Raw genomic sequence first — 15469 nt, 5'->3', positions numbered from 1 at the left:
AAAAGCAGAATGTAAGAATAAATCAGTTGTGCATTACCAAGATGTACCACTAAGTCTACAAGATAGTATGTTGAATAGCCAAGCTACCATTTCTCTTTGCTGAATTATTTATAACACTTCTCTTTGTTTCTTATGATACTTCAGTACCAAACATCAGTATTTGCAGTAAATGTAATCATACACTTTTTCTTGCATTAAATAAAGGTGGATGCATACACTGCCTCATCTATTGCCCAGCTCAAGTGGATGGTGCTCTAGAGGAATGTGATGGAGACATTCTAAAGCACTTTTTGTTATTCAAATCTATGGAAATGTTTCTTGAATCATTCCTGAATTTTACTGGGAAATGGTTATGAAATTTCTTTTTAGAAAAAAGCAGCTTGTATTTGTGAATATATTGCTGCAGAGAGAAAGAAGAAAACAGAAGTAAACCTGATTCATCCTTTCTTGTTCTCCAAGTAACCAAATCGCACAAAAATGGCAATAAATTAGGGTGGGTTTTTTTTTTAAAAAAATCCTATCCTTTTATGTTCCCTGAGAATATTAAAATAACATTGGTAAGATTTTAATGTTTGGGAAATATTAATGCATTATTTTAACCTGACAAGTTCTGGCTTTTATGAACAAATGTTAAATCGAACTTTATACTGAGGCTTTGGAAAGTTGTAAATGTGCCTTTGACATTAAAAGGAATTGTAGATGTTTTAATTAAAGTTTTCAGAGGACAGTTTTCCCCAAATATTCACATTCCTATGTAGATAGTTAATCTTTCTTATACATTGGTGTCTCCAGTTTGCACTAATATTGCAGATCATGCTTATGACTTGAATGAAAACTTTATTATGATAAGGTGGATGTATTTTGTGAGCTAGCAGACCCTGCTGTGGTGCTGGTTCAGCATGTGAACTCTGTCACTACCCACTGATTTCCCACGTGTCCTGTTTATGGCACAGGGCCAGTTATTTCTCTCTGTTCATACAGAACTCTAAGAATATTAATTTTATGAGGAAGTCCAGGTCTTAACACAGGATGAATAATATGCAAGTCACATTTTTTTACCTCTTTGTTCTGTTTTCACTTTATTCAGAAGTGCAATGCTATGTGTGTTGTGAGTTATGGGTAAAGAAACCAGCTTTCCCCAGCTCAGTTTTTATGGTTGCCCAAGTCAGAGGTAATGAATTGTTCAAGAACCACATGCAGCTCTGTGGAAAAAACGTGAGACTCCCTTGGCAAAGGCTGTAACAGATGCAGAGGTGCGCTGGGGCTAGTCTGCTGGACAGTCTGGGCATGTCCTGTCCAGGCAAACATCATCACTGGCTCTTCTCAGGAGCCCAGATCTGTGGTCAGCATCGGTCAGCAGCAGTGCTGTGGGGAAGCTGTTGTTGTCATCTGCCTGTAAAGTCCTGCTGGAGCTCTGTTTCCTTTTGGTTCTCTGAGAGATGTGATGTATGTCTTGTGGTTTGTAGAGTCCGGAGGGTTGGATACTCGTGACTGGAATTACTTGGCTTAGGTATTAATTTCTGAAGGACACAAGACAGTCTGTCTCTCTAAGATGCTTAGTTATAGTTAGGACATGCCAGACAGCCAACGCTTGCTGCTCCAGCAGTCCTGAAGATCTTGAATTAAACATCAATTGGCCAGATTACAATATGTGTAACACAATTTTTTTAACCTTAGCTGTACATTGATTTCTCCTCTCAGGGAGCTAAGCAAATGTCTGGTGGGGCCTAGGTTTTACTCTTATGTGACCTTGAGCAGAGCAAGTTTGAGTTTAAAGGGTGTTTGCCTCAGTTACGTAAAGACCAGTGTATTAGCTGCTTATCCCTTTGCTATTTAGTGGGTAACTTTCCAGCTTGACGAGGCCTTGTTTCTAGATATGACAGATATGTTGCAGTTTATCTAAGACGCAGACTTGGAGCAGGAGCATTTCTATTGCATTAAATTTATGCTCACAGCAGCACCCGTATTGTAGGCAGCTATCTTTAGAGACAAGCTTGCTGGATATATCTGTGCCCTCAGTGAAATGTAGAAAGCAGCAGTATTGAGGAGTATTTCATTATTTAAAAGGTGAATGTTAAGTTTCATTGCAGCTGCTCTATACATTACACAAACTGCAGACACATTTGTGCTAAATTAAAGAATAATAGAAGTGAGATAGACAAGGTATTGTCAAGCTTATCCTGCTGACAATTCTGTAGCAATAAGTTGCCTTCTCAAAATGCCCCTTCCCCTCAAAATTTTTTTTGAGTTCAATTTTTTTCTTCTTTCCCTTTTTTCCCATGAGAGACCCAAGAGCTTGAGAACTGCTTTGTGGCATCCCATCCCAGTTTATAAATAATGAAATTGCCCCAAGTTAGGACTGTCCTGAGACAAGTATTGAAGCATTTCTCTGCATTAGGGTGCTAGCTCTGACAAGGTCGTGGGTCAATGGATGAACTGTCAATCTTAATCCTCATACTTCCAATTTTTAAAGAAAATTTATATAGTGAAATACTTTTTTAAAAATAATCTTTAAAAACCTGCAAATACTGTCATGCTTACTGTGATTTAAGCCAATGTCCTATTCTACATTTGACTAACCTTATTTTCATCATGTTTATTTTTTGCTTATATTGTAGAAGTGGTCATTCTGCTGTAATTTGCCCTTCTAAGAGATTATTTAGTAAAGATGCCAGAGAATTGATACGCAATTATTTCTCGAGCAATGGCAGCCTGCGAATAACTTTAGCGTAAAAGTAAAGAATGGAAAGCCCTGCCTCTCAGTGCTCTCTGTTCATATGTGCGGGAGTCATTTCTCAGCATAGAGGGGCGGTGCTTCTTAGGTATGTGGCTTTGTGCTCCTGTGCTTTTGTGGTGAAATGTGTAGCTTCTATCAGACCTCTTCATGATCAACATGTATTCTGACATCTGGGTGTCAGCACATTTTTCAAAGTGTAGAGTGAGTAGCTTTAAGCTGAAGTAATAAAAATAGGTGAAGCTGCAGCAGAAAGCATGTTTGTTGGGGTTTAATTGGATGTTTTCTTGTTGCCTTTCTAGGTCTGATGTAGTTGTTCTGTGCTTTTCAATTGCTAATCCTAATTCCCTGAATCATGTGAAAACGATGTGGTATCAAGAAATCAAGCACTTCTGTCCTCGCACACCTGTCATTCTGGTGGGCTGCCAACTAGATCTCCGCTATGCAGATCTTGAGGCTGTTAACAGAGCCAGAAGGCCTTTGGCAAGGTAAACTTTAAATAAAAATATGAATGAAAAATATCTCCTTTGTAATCAGGTACAGTACTTTCAAAAGAGAAATGATAGAGCCTAGTTTCCTTTTTTTGTAAAATGAGAATATATGGGCTTTCCTATTTTTAATTCTGTTGTCTGAGTTGGTTAATTCTTTAACAGACGCAGTTATTGTATGTTTCCCACAATATTTTTGCACACTGGACATCTAAACTTGTTTTGGTGCCGGAACACTACAATAATATAGAGATCATAGTGATTCCTGGAGGTTTTCGTATATGTCTTTCTCCATCTGAACATGTGTACCATGTCCTACCCTGTTATTACTGTCAGGTACTGTTTTAAACTCACAGATTCTACTCAAGTTTTCTTAATACTCAATATTTTTGTTTTTGTAAATGTAGTCCTAGATCATAGCAGAAAATAAAGTGGATGCAAATTAATTTTTTTAAAGTTCTGAGATTTGAATAGAGTTTTGGGTCATTCTGGAGAAGCCACATTCAAAAGACATGCCATTCACATGTTTGGGCAAAACAGTCGGACAATTACCTGCTCACTTCTGATTTCCTCCTTTTATGTGAATTTGAATGGAAATAATGTCCATGATCATGCAGTTAAAGACTGTATTGTAACAGATTTCCATAAAGGGATTGAATTAATATTTCATGGGCTCTTAGAAAACTTTGCATTGAATTACATTCAATTTTTTGACTCGGCAATATGATTTTCATAGGTTTGGGGTTTTTTTAAACATTTCTTCGCTTTGGGTGGGTGGGCTTTTTGGTTGACTCTTTAAAAGGAAATGTTTTTCAAAACTCAAAATTCTTCTTTTGCTCTAATCTTCCTTTCTGATTTCACCATTAATAAAGTTTGAATCGGTATTCTGCATGTCTAGCACAGACTTCTGACACCTGAACTGATTATTAGCTTGCGACTAAAGCAAGCTGTTGTCTGGAGTGTATTAAGTCTGTGCCAGCTTCTGTCTGCCCAATATGGTATGCTCAGAGAACACACTGTTGGGTCATGTCTTCTGGTGAGATGATTTTTTTGTCGGGAAAATGGATCCTAGCCCAGACTTTTTTCTGGTTTGTTTACCCTATGTCATGTGCTAGAGCTGCTCTGGAAATTCATGAGTTCCCACATACTGCTTCTACAGCCAAAACAGGCCTATCTCTTGAAGTGTGTGTTCAGTTACACTTTTGTCATAGGCTACTATGATTTCTTTAAAAAGCATGAGCTTGGGAAATATTTCTCATTTCATATTTAGCTATATTTGTGGTATTTCTATGTCATGAGAATTTCCATTTGAGTTTAAATGATGGATACGAAGAAAGATACTGACAGAATATCTGAGTAGAAAGGGATGGTAGGAGGTTTTTTAAATAATGAAAGTTCTCAAGTATCTTATAAACTCTTTTTACTGTAGATTTCATTTTAACAGAGAAAAGGCTTGCTTCATTTTGTGCAAATGATTTCTACATATATTTAGTAGCATTGCAAAGACACCACCAAGCTTAAATTACAAGTATATGCTAATCTTTGCTAAGGGCCTTGTAGGCTTAATTTTATATTTTGTTTTATTTGAATGATAGCTATCTCAGAATTGGTGCTGAGACATTTTATAAAATTCCATCCTTTCTGGAGTAACTTTGTGATGGTCAACATGTGTGTGAAGGTTTACTTTTTTTTTTTTTTTAACCGTAGGCCAATAAAAAGAGGAGACATTTTGCCACCGGAAAGAGGCAGAGAGGTTGCCAAGGAACTTGGTATACCCTACTATGAAACCAGTGTATTTGACCAGTTTGGGATTAAAGATGTGTTTGACAATGCAATTAGAGCTGCCCTGATCTCCAGAAGACACCTGCAGTTCTGGAAATCTCATTTGAAGAAGGTCCAAAAACCTTTGCTTCAGGCTCCATTCCTACCTCCAAAAGCCCCTCCTCCGGTTATCAAAATTCCTGAGTGTCCTGTAGCAGGCATGAATGAAGCTGGATATTTATTGGACAGCCCACTGTGTGCAGATGTTATGTTTGTTCTTCAAGAGCAGGACTACATTTTTGCTCATAAGATTTACCTAGCTACCTCTTCTTCAAAGTTTTATGACCTTTTCTTAATGGAATGTGAAGAAAGTTCAGACTTAGATGAAACACAGTGTAATAAAGGAAATACAAATAAGGATGTTCTGACAAGTCACCTTGAGACAAATGGTGACAGTGATGAGAGATCCTTAAAATCTGCTGATGTTAAAATTCCTTCACCAGAAAGTACTGACTCTTTAAACATACTAGAACCAGAACCTGGTGAAACAAATTCTGCAGCAAGATCTCTGTCATCCTGGAGTAAGGGGTTTCTTAGTATGCATAAGGAAATGCAAGTAAATCCTGTCTCGAATAGGACATGTCCTGTAACAGTGGTAAAAATGGATTCATCTGTGCAGGCTGGACCCTTCAAAACTGTTTTGCAGTTTTTATATACAGGGCAACTGGATGAAAATGAAAAAGACCTCACAAGACTGGCTCAGATTGCTGAAATCTTGGAAGTATTTGATTTACGAATGATGGTGGAGAATATTATGAATAAAGAAGCCTTCATGAATCAAGAGATTACTAAAGCATTTCATCTCAGAAAAGCTAACCGGATAAAAGAGTGCCTTTGCAAAGGGACATTTTCTGGTAAGTAAATACATGCTTTAACAGGAAAAGCACTATTTCTTTTCTCATTTGAGTTACTGTCACTTCACAGACTTCAAGAACTGTGACAACTTACATTGTTCTGAGAGGAGGGATGAGCCTATAATTACAGTGTTACTCAGGGCCTACTGTTCCAACCTGTGATTTTGCAGTTTAATTTCTTAAAATTTACACAAAACCTTTTAAATAACTGACCCAATTTTCCGAAGTGTTGAACATCCAATATCCTCATTTAAGTGAGGCTTTTTATTTAACTACATAAAACACTAGCGTTATCTTTAGGATGAGGGTCATGGGAAGTGAAAGAAGTCCTTGGTTAACAATGAGCAAGTGAAACATACATTCTAGAGACACAGTTTCACTTTAAACGCAGACTTGCGGCATGCCTGTTTCTTTGTTCCCATGGCAGATGTGACATTTAAATTGGATGACGGAACCATAAATGCCCACAAGCCACTGCTGATCTGTAGCTGTGAATGGATGTCTGCTATGTTTGGAGGATCATTTATTGAAAGCTCCAATAGTGAGGTATATGTCCATTTTTGTCCATTTTGCTTATAATGTCTGATGGATTTAGGGTGACGGAAGCACCATTCTGTATCTATTTGAAAGGTTGCAATAACCCCTGGAATGAATCTTTATTCTTCCCTTGCAGATCTGCGATGATTTTCTTCTTAAGGGTAATGCCGTAAGGCTAATTTAATAATTAAGATGCCTAGGAGGATAACAGATATTCTGCAAGGCATGAAACTTCGTCCAATGTGGAGCATGTGTTTAAACCTGAAATCCTTTAAAATATTAAATACAGAGAAAGAGGGAGAAACTAAGTATGAAATTTTTAAAATAAGTTATAAAGTTGTGTGAATATGTATTTATACAATCAGAAGCATCACAAAAAAATCTTGGGGCAGGGGCATTGATGAAAGAATTAAAGGAGGAAAAGGGTTAAAGAACATGGAGTGTTAAACTAAAAGAAGGAGCTGGCTTCACATACTTCAATAGAAACTAAGCTTAGATTCTCTGGTGCATCAGCTTGTCCTCTTGAGTAAAGCAGGTGTGAAGTACAGTATAAAATATCTCAAAGCTTTGAATTAATATTTTGCAGCAGAAGCCTTGTATTTTCAGGTGCCCTCATGGTCTGTGTTTTAAATTCTAAACACTCTGCTTATATATTTTTTCTTGTGTCTTACCCATACCAAGGTTTTGATTTTTGTTTTGATTTTCTTATTCCTTTCCATACTCATGGGTCTTGCTCATATGAAGAGGGGTTTTTGTGTTTAATATTCTGGAAGATTTTGTTCTACTTAGATTTTTCTTGCTTCTTCTAATACAGCTGTAAACATAATTCCTTTCCCAGAGGCATGCTCAACAAGTGGTTCATTAAAAGTACATAGCTTGATTCTAGTAAGCAACATTTGGCAATAAAGAATATGCATTTATTTTCTATCAGCCTATTTTTAATGATTAACTTGTCTTAGCTCATCTTTCCAATTTAAAATATTTAGCTTCCATTTTGTAAAGTTTAAAGTATTCAGTAATGCTTTTGGAAGTTTTAAAATATAGGCAGATACAAATTGAATGGTTTCCTTTGACTGGTTTACAAAAAAATAAAACCATCTACTTTTTACTTATTACTTTTTGTGTGTTTGGGGCAGATATATAGACTTATTCACTGAAGTTTTCTGCACTAACAAAAATACATTAATAATGAATGAATTTCAGAACTAGCTTCTCTTACTTGGAGAACTGAGCCGCTTCCCAGAGTGGCTGATATGCATAAGAAGTTCGTGCTTCAGCACTAACAGATCAGGCTCTGAATCTCACCCATACAGGTAGAGCTGAAAGAAAAATACACAAGCCCCCGAAGGTTAACAAACAGCTATGTGACGATTAATCCCCTTCTAACACAAAGTATGTGCTGACTATCCCCAAGCACTCAGACTAAGTTGCATGTACATTTGATTCCTCATCACAATTTTATCATTGTTTTTCTTCTCTGTCATTTTTTACTGCAAGTTCTTCACAATACCACTGTGCATTCTTCAGTGCCAGCATCTCTTCCTTGAGTTTTGAAGACTGGTGATTAATGGGATTGACTAGCTTGGGTATTGGAAGCAGACTTAAACTGCTGCAACCTTGAGCCCTGCAAGAATCAGTTTTATCCTGTTGTTTAGAGGAGTGTTTGAGTGTACAAACTGTAGTTGAGATGCTGAAGTGATAGGTTACAGTGAGGCTTCCTAAGTGTCCTTTTTCTTTCAGGCTTCACTGCAGCACAATGAAGTTACTGTTGTGCTGGTGAAAAATTAGAAAGCTTTTGTCCTAGTCTTGGTAGTTTCATTACATGGTGGTTACATTACTTACACTTGTGTGGCAAAAATGGTTTACATTTTCTTTGCCTCATTTATTCATTTCTCAGTCCCTTCCCCTCCCATCATTAACTTAATTTAGTTATTTATAAACAGACTGAGAGGGCTGGGTTTTTTCAGTTATCCTTTAGTTTTCCCTGCATTTCTAAAATGACTCGAAGAGAAAAAGCGACAGTCCAGCAAAGTGACAGAAATGATATATGGCCTCTATATGAAAGTACCTTAATTATTAGAGACTCTTTTCTTAAATATATTTTCCAGGTAGTTCTTCCCAACATAAACAAGACTTCCATGCAAGCAGTTTTAGATTACTTGTATACCAAGCAACTGTCCTCCAGTCAGGAACTGGACACACTGGAGTTAATTGCATTGGCAAATAGGTTTTGCCTTCCTCACCTGGTTGCGCTAGCAGGTAAGAATTTGTGGCCCTGTCCAAAGCAGTTTCTTCTGCAATGGCTGAAACAGGTTTAACGGTTTTGGAACACACAGGATTCTCTCAAGCGCTAGGGAATTTTTTTTTTTTTTAATTATTTTATTTTTTCTGCAAGGAGTATTGTAATAAAAATTGATACTTCCCTTCCTAGAAAAATGTATTTGCCATTCTCCTGCCTTTATTAGTTTTATGCCACCCGCTCAAGACATTAAAGTATCCCGTGCTTTAAAAACAGAAAGAGTAAACCTTCTCTTTAGCATTGATAATAATGCCTGTGGTTTGTAATGTCCATTCTGTTGTGATTAATTTATCTGAAAACAGGATGGACCCCAGGCTTTCCATTTTGTAATGAATGAAGTGCTCCGTTATATGTTTCTATTTGAAGAGAGTAACTGAGCCAATTCAAAACTGATCTAGATGATGCCTGGATCCCTTTCCACTGCCTAGATAAGAAGTTAATAGTTTGGTATATACATGGGGATTTAAACCTAATTTCAGGAAGAAAAAAAAATTAAATCACATATTTGGAGAAAAATTACGGGATAGGATACTACTTAGTTTTAAAATTAAATCCGTACACCCCCCTCCCCCCCAGACCTCCGGGGTTGTTTTGGTTTGTTTTGTTGTTTGTTTGTTTTTCTTTATGTATGTAACTTGGCATTGTTCTAAAGACATGGCCAAGGCAAACACGCAGAGACAGATGAAGCAAAGTTAAACATATTTACAGGACAACATATGGGCAAAATTTAATCACATACCAAATCCTAGCTCTCCGTCAGCTGTACATCAGAACCATGTACCTTCTCTTCACTGGTTCTGACAGACCAAATCTTTATTGCCTGATTTTATACACACATCTCTAACTGAAGTCTTGGTTACTTTTTTAAGTAGTTGTGGCATAAACATACATATAGTATTAAGAATATTTCATTCCCTTTAATTCTTAATAAAATAATTTTGAGTACAAAGGCTACTGCTAACAACTGAACTCAGTAGAATCAAATCAGCTGACAACATTTCTCAAAAAATACTCAAATCTCTAAGATTCTAGCAAAGGGTTAAGGAGACTCTTGCAGTGAAGTAACTTTTTGAGAAGCTGGTCAGCCTTCATCTGGATCCCTAGGAACAACTAACCTGAGAATCTGAAAGGGGCCTTAAGTAAACTTTCTATATCAGTGGTGTGGGTATGCTCGTCAATAAATCTACAGTGCAATGGCAAGTGCGCTGTTGCCTAAAAATTTGGCTATTGCTTTTGTATTATCCAAAAGAGACAGCTGATCCATATTTCTAATTTATATTGAATATTGCACCTGTCCATTCTGCCAGAAAGAGACTAGTGGATGCTAAACTTTGTCCTCCTTTAAGTGGTTATTAACTGCAGGCTTGCTCTCTGTAAGAAAGAGATAAGAGTTGTGTGTGAAACCAGAAATTAATAGTTTGACTCGAGGCAAAGGGGTAAATCCTCATATGGACTGTGCTCCATTGGAGCAAGCAGTTTATACCTGTGATGCAGAACCTCCAGCCACAATTCTAAAGGACAGAATTTGACTTCATCCCAATCTGCTCAGGATATCTGAGAGAATGTGCCACTTGATAATGTTGGAGTTAACACGAGAAGGAGGCAGAACATTCCTTCCTGGTTCTTGTGGATGACCTGACCTTGATATGTGACCATTTCCTGTGTGAGTGACAAGTTTTCTCCTCTAACAGAACAGCATGCAGTACAGGAGCTGACAAAAGCCTCCATGAGTGGCACTGCAATAGATGGGGATGTACTATCCTATTTGGAATTGGCACAGGTCAGTGTGCACTGTTTTTTTAAAGATATTCTCATCAACTGCAGGACTTGCTTTTAGCATCTTACTGGTTCTGAGCATTGCTTTTCAGTGGCTCAAGGTCTGCACTTCTGAGAGTGACTGACAATAAAACTTAGTTTTATCTTCCATTTTAAAGAAGGTTTTTCCATTAGTTCAAAGATGAAACATCTATGTAAGCAATCTCAGAGGAGTTCTCTTTCCAATACGTATTTTAGTTTTTCTTGATTGTGGAGCTTCCAAGCTCCACGTTCTCATGGCCATGCTTCAGTAACATGAAATGCAATACAATGAAGCTGCTCAGCTTTGTAACGGTGTTTCCTTTCAATTCGGTTCTTGTATATATATTTAGACCTGTATTGTAAAGACAACATTTTTTGGTTTCTTAGTCTTGACACTTAGACTGGCTACTCAGAGCAAGTCATCTGATAGTTCAGAGTGAGTGCAAATCCTGCTATATTATGTTCAAACGTTTCAATGTTTCTGGAGAACTGGAAACCATGAAGAGAGCAAACGTCCAGCTCGCAGTTAAACTGCACGCTTTTGTTTTCCAAAAGGAGTGATAGAGCAGTCTCCCAGATAAAGTACCTGGGAGTACTACTAAATAAAACTTTTTTTTTTTTTTTTAATTTTATTCTTCTTGATTTCACACGGATGATGAATCTGGCTGCAGCTTGGCTTGAAGTCTGGGGTTTAAGCAGCACTGAAATACAGCACAAGCTAGCCACCATGCAAGAGCACCAAGCTGCTTTCAAGTACCTCTCTTGCAATACCTATAATGCTGTTGCAAAACCAGGACTGAACCCCTACCAATAAAGGGCAGCTCACTTCACTTAAACTTGATTTTATGAAGGGTGTTTTTTTCATGGTGGGTTTTTTTTTTTTTTTTGTCTCCTGCTTGAAAACAGAAGTAATATGTTTAACTACTGGTAGGATATCCTCTGCGCCCAGTACTTACATCATTATGATCTGTCTAAAGCCTGAGAAGATCATAGTAGACAGTCATAATGTCAAAATAAATACATATGCTATACAATTAGACTTGCATTATAGCTGTGCTTCCTTATGACCAAAGGAAGCTTGTACAGGATTTTGTATTGAGCTTTCAAGTAATACTTTATTTCTGTCTATTTATTTAAACGATTTATATAGTTTCCCAGGCAATAAATTCAGAGCAGGATCTGCAGTAATTGATAAGGATATATGACTGGTACAATCACAGCAGAAAACTTAAGTCCAGCATGCCTTGGGTTCAGATCCTCTGTGGGACTGGATGCAATTCGCCAGATGCTGTGCGTTCTAAACACCTATTCATGAGCCTTTTGGGCCAGTTGTTGTTCCAGCACAATTGTATGGCAAGGTCTAGGGCATCTAGAAGCCACTTCAGCTCAAAAGCTCCCCTGTATGCTTGGGAGACTGCTGCCAGATACACTGGGGGCCGTTCTAGCTTTAGTTGTTAATTGGGGCTGCAAAACGAATGATAACCTCAGGAAATGGAATAAGCTCTTTGGTTTTCTTTACAGTTTCACAATGCTAACCAGCTGGCAGCTTGGTGTTTGCACTACATCTGCACCAATTACAACAGTGTTTGCTCCAAATTCCGCAAGGAAATCAAAGCTAAATCTTCAGGTATGGGCAACTTTCCTCAGTTTTCATGAGGTTTCCCTTTTTCTCCCCACCCAGTTGAATAAACATGAAGACAAAGATGAGCTAAATCATGAGACTGAACCTCTGTGTTATCCTGAGTAGCACTAGTAAATTCTTATCTGTAAAGAAAGGTCATAACCATTAGCCTGATTCCTGGGCAAGCATTACATTCTTTACCTATTATAGTGATGCTAAAAGGAACAGAGGTAGTTTCAGTCTCCACAATGAAAAATACACTCTGTAAAGGGCTTGCTTTTTTACACGTTGGTGGACTAAGGCCTCTTGTGTGTAACCACTTTCAGAGTCTCTTCACACTGTAAGTAAAGCATATGGGGAAACGGGGAATCCCCAATAAACCAGCTAATGTAGAGACTGGGTGAATGATCAGCTGCATAGCTTTTTGCAGGCACTCAAGACATTTCTGGGATTTATGTATCTTATTAGCTTATTCGGAGGCTTTTTGATTGTTTCTTTTTAATCAGATAATCAAGAATATTTTGAGAGGCATCGGTGGCCGCCTGTGTGGTATTTAAAGGAAGAAGATCACTACCAGCGAGTTAAAAAAGAAAGAGAAAAGGAAGATGTTGCCCTGAACAAACACCATTCAAAGCGGAAGTGGTGCTTCTGGAATTCCTCTGCTGTAGTTGCCTGAACAAAGCAGATAAGGGGAAATCTATAGCCAATGTCAAAAATTACTCTTATTGTTAGAAATAAGATACAGTTCAGGTTGTCAGGAAACTTTGTTCCATGTGTGCATTTATTACGCTAGGGTCAAAAGCACAAGCTCGTTGAAAGTGAGCCTGGAACAGCTCCTCGAAGTCATATGTATATTTTTGGCTAGTAAGCAGGTGAATGTCTACCATTATTACATTTCTTTTTATACAAAAAAAAAAAAAAGTCCAGCATTAATATTTCAGTTTCCAGTTGGGAAATATTTTTATACTGTCTGGTGCATTTTGTTCAGATAAAATTCTGGATACTGTTTTATTTTACAGACCACAAAATAACCATGTAGCAGCTTTGTAATTAGATTTTAACTATTTTTACTATGCGAGTACAGTGAAATAGACAATCTTCAGTCATAAGAGACCACTTTTAGAGTATCTCATAAAAAGTCATCTTAGGAAAAAATCTAGTTGCCTAGTATATGTTGTCTTTTTAGACTAAGTACTGTGCACTGGTAATATAATTAGATGGTTATTTCCCCTTTCTAAAGCAAAGGGTTAGAATAAGATCCAATAACTGTAAGATATAGAGTGCTTGATCTTTGCTCAGCTGAATAATAGGCAGTATAATTACCTGTTCAACCGCAGGCAAATGTATTTCTAATATTTGCCATGTAAGTGCAAATAATTATGACTATGTGGGCCACGTGAAATCTAGTGATTCTAAGCATTCAGAGGTTTTATATGTCTAGATCAAAGAGGATATTTCTAAAATGATTTAGAAGGGCTTATTAATTTATATCCTCATACAAGTATGGATCTGAGCGCAAAAAGCAGTTACACTGCTTGCATTTAAATTACTGCATGGCAGTTACTTTGTTCTGTGGGATCTTAACCATGCAGCCATTCCTTATGCTGAATTCCTTTTGCTTCAGTGCAAGCAAACGAAAGGGCTGTGAAAAGGAGTTATCTAGTGTTACAGCATTTTGTAAATGAAGAAGGGTCTTCACACACAAGATCACTTCAGTTTGATCCAAAATCTTTTATAGCTTTTCCCAGGTAGAACTCAAACTGTTAGATTATTTTAATTAAGTAGATTATATATTTCCCCTGGAAGTAAGTATTCCCAGGAAGCTGGGGGCAAAATGACGGCAGAAAAGAGGAATTCTGCACAAGCGGTGCAAGAAAAGGAAAAGCCTCCAGTGTTTTTAAATAGCCTGTGTATTCACAACCTTTTATCAAGAGTTACTCTAAAGCTGCAGTGTTACACTAGGTTATGTAAGGATGAGAGCATTTTTTAAAAGACCAAAACTGAAATACATAGACTATAGAACATACACTTGCAATCCTGTACAGTGTCTCAGGCACAATTCTGTAACCAAGGTAGTATTGTGTATTAGGTTCATTAATATTGTTTTGTGCTGGCAGCTCAGCATACCAATGTGAAAAGCTATTTGTCTTTTTTTCTGTATTTGAAGGCAAGGCAGTACAGTCAAACCCCAGTACTGTAGGTCAGGAAAGGCTTTGGACTGAAAGCCATATACACCTCTACGTATTTGCATTCAGAATGGACTAATTCTTGGTGGATGCTACCACAGGATGGTAAAAGCTACCCAGCATGGAAAGAGTTGCTGCTCTACAAATTTTTATAAGGAAAGCAGGCGACAGATTCCTACCCCTATAAGATTCATCACCGTATGGTGATAAAGAAGGGCTATAAATGATGGTTGCAAATATGTCTCCTTAATTCTTGGTCAGTGATAATGTATAGTGTGGAGAAGAATTAATGAGAGAAAATGTGTCGAGAATAAGATGAGAAATATTTGTTGTTATAAAATGTTAACCAGTCACATTTTAACTAAGTATTGCTACTAGGTTTTACACAACCAAAGCTACTGTATGATTGTAATCTTGCCAAACTGTAATGGATGTATACATGAACTTGAGGTATATGCAATAATATCCAGTTATTCTAGTTATCAGCTACTATAACCAAGTGGCTGGTTCATTTGGTTAATGCTGTCTACGGCCTTTAATCTCGGTGGTTATTTTGTGTTTTTTATTTTGGAAAAAAAAAGAAAGTTAATAAAACCATTTAGTTACACATTGTCTCCCAGCTCTTTGAAGAAGCTTCCTAAGTTTTGCATTAGGTGCTGCACTTTTTAGTGCTCTTTGTAAGCATCCAGTTGTGGTATCATTTGTTGAATTTTGCTGAACTGATATTTGAATGGCAGATTAGGATTTATGGCTGGGAATGTCATAAGGAGATCCTACAGTGTTTGTATGTGATGGTAGAAGGTTGGCGATTGTCACTTACTGTTCAACTACATAGCAAAAAAATCTCTTGCCACTTTTCCTCATGGTTTCTGATATTTAATTAGAATTATATTACCCGAGGGACATAAAACTAATTAGTCATGACAGACATGGGGAAGAAAAATGCAGGTAAACAGCAGGAAGTCTGTATGGTTTTCAGTATGCTCTAAACTTTGTACAACATTCTTTCCCCTACTTTCTCACTTCCTTAGTTATCAACCATTCTACAGAATCCCTCATTACCTGTTAGTAGACTCTTAGCAACTACCTCCATGCATATAGGCTATTCAATTGATAGACGTAGAAAGCCGAT

At 37.3% G+C, this 15469-nt stretch overlaps 1 protein-coding gene across 4 annotated transcripts in view; it reads left to right on the top strand.

Moving 5' to 3' along the window:
* The window catches only part of RHOBTB1 (Rho related BTB domain containing 1), a 55118-nt gene extending 40174 nt beyond the window's left edge, over window positions 1-14944 (top strand). For 3 of the 4 annotated variants that reach the window (XM_030487408.1, XM_030487409.1, XM_030487410.1), the window contains 7 exons: window positions 3037-3222; window positions 4930-5897; window positions 6325-6443; window positions 8543-8693; window positions 10425-10513; window positions 12052-12157; window positions 12658-13869. In XM_030487408.1, the coding sequence (XP_030343268.1) occupies window positions 3037-3222; window positions 4930-5897; window positions 6325-6443; window positions 8543-8693; window positions 10425-10513; window positions 12052-12157; window positions 12658-12827 (1789 nt within the window). In that variant the 3' untranslated portion in view covers window positions 12828-13869. Of the gene's footprint in view, window positions 1-3036; window positions 3223-4929; window positions 5898-6324; window positions 6444-8542; window positions 8694-10424; window positions 10514-12051; window positions 12158-12657 lie in introns of all 4 variants that reach the window. The other variant, XM_030487406.1, reaches the window with a different exon arrangement.
* The last annotated feature ends 525 nt before the right edge of the window (window positions 14945-15469 follow it).

The sequence above is a fragment of the Strigops habroptila genome, chromosome 5, assembly GCF_004027225.2.
Source record: "Strigops habroptila isolate Jane chromosome 5, bStrHab1.2.pri, whole genome shotgun sequence".
NCBI classification, from domain to species: domain Eukaryota; kingdom Metazoa; phylum Chordata; class Aves; order Psittaciformes; family Psittacidae; genus Strigops; species Strigops habroptila.
The sequence above is the reverse complement of the archived record's forward strand: the minus strand, read 5'-3'. Positions and strand labels throughout refer to the sequence as shown.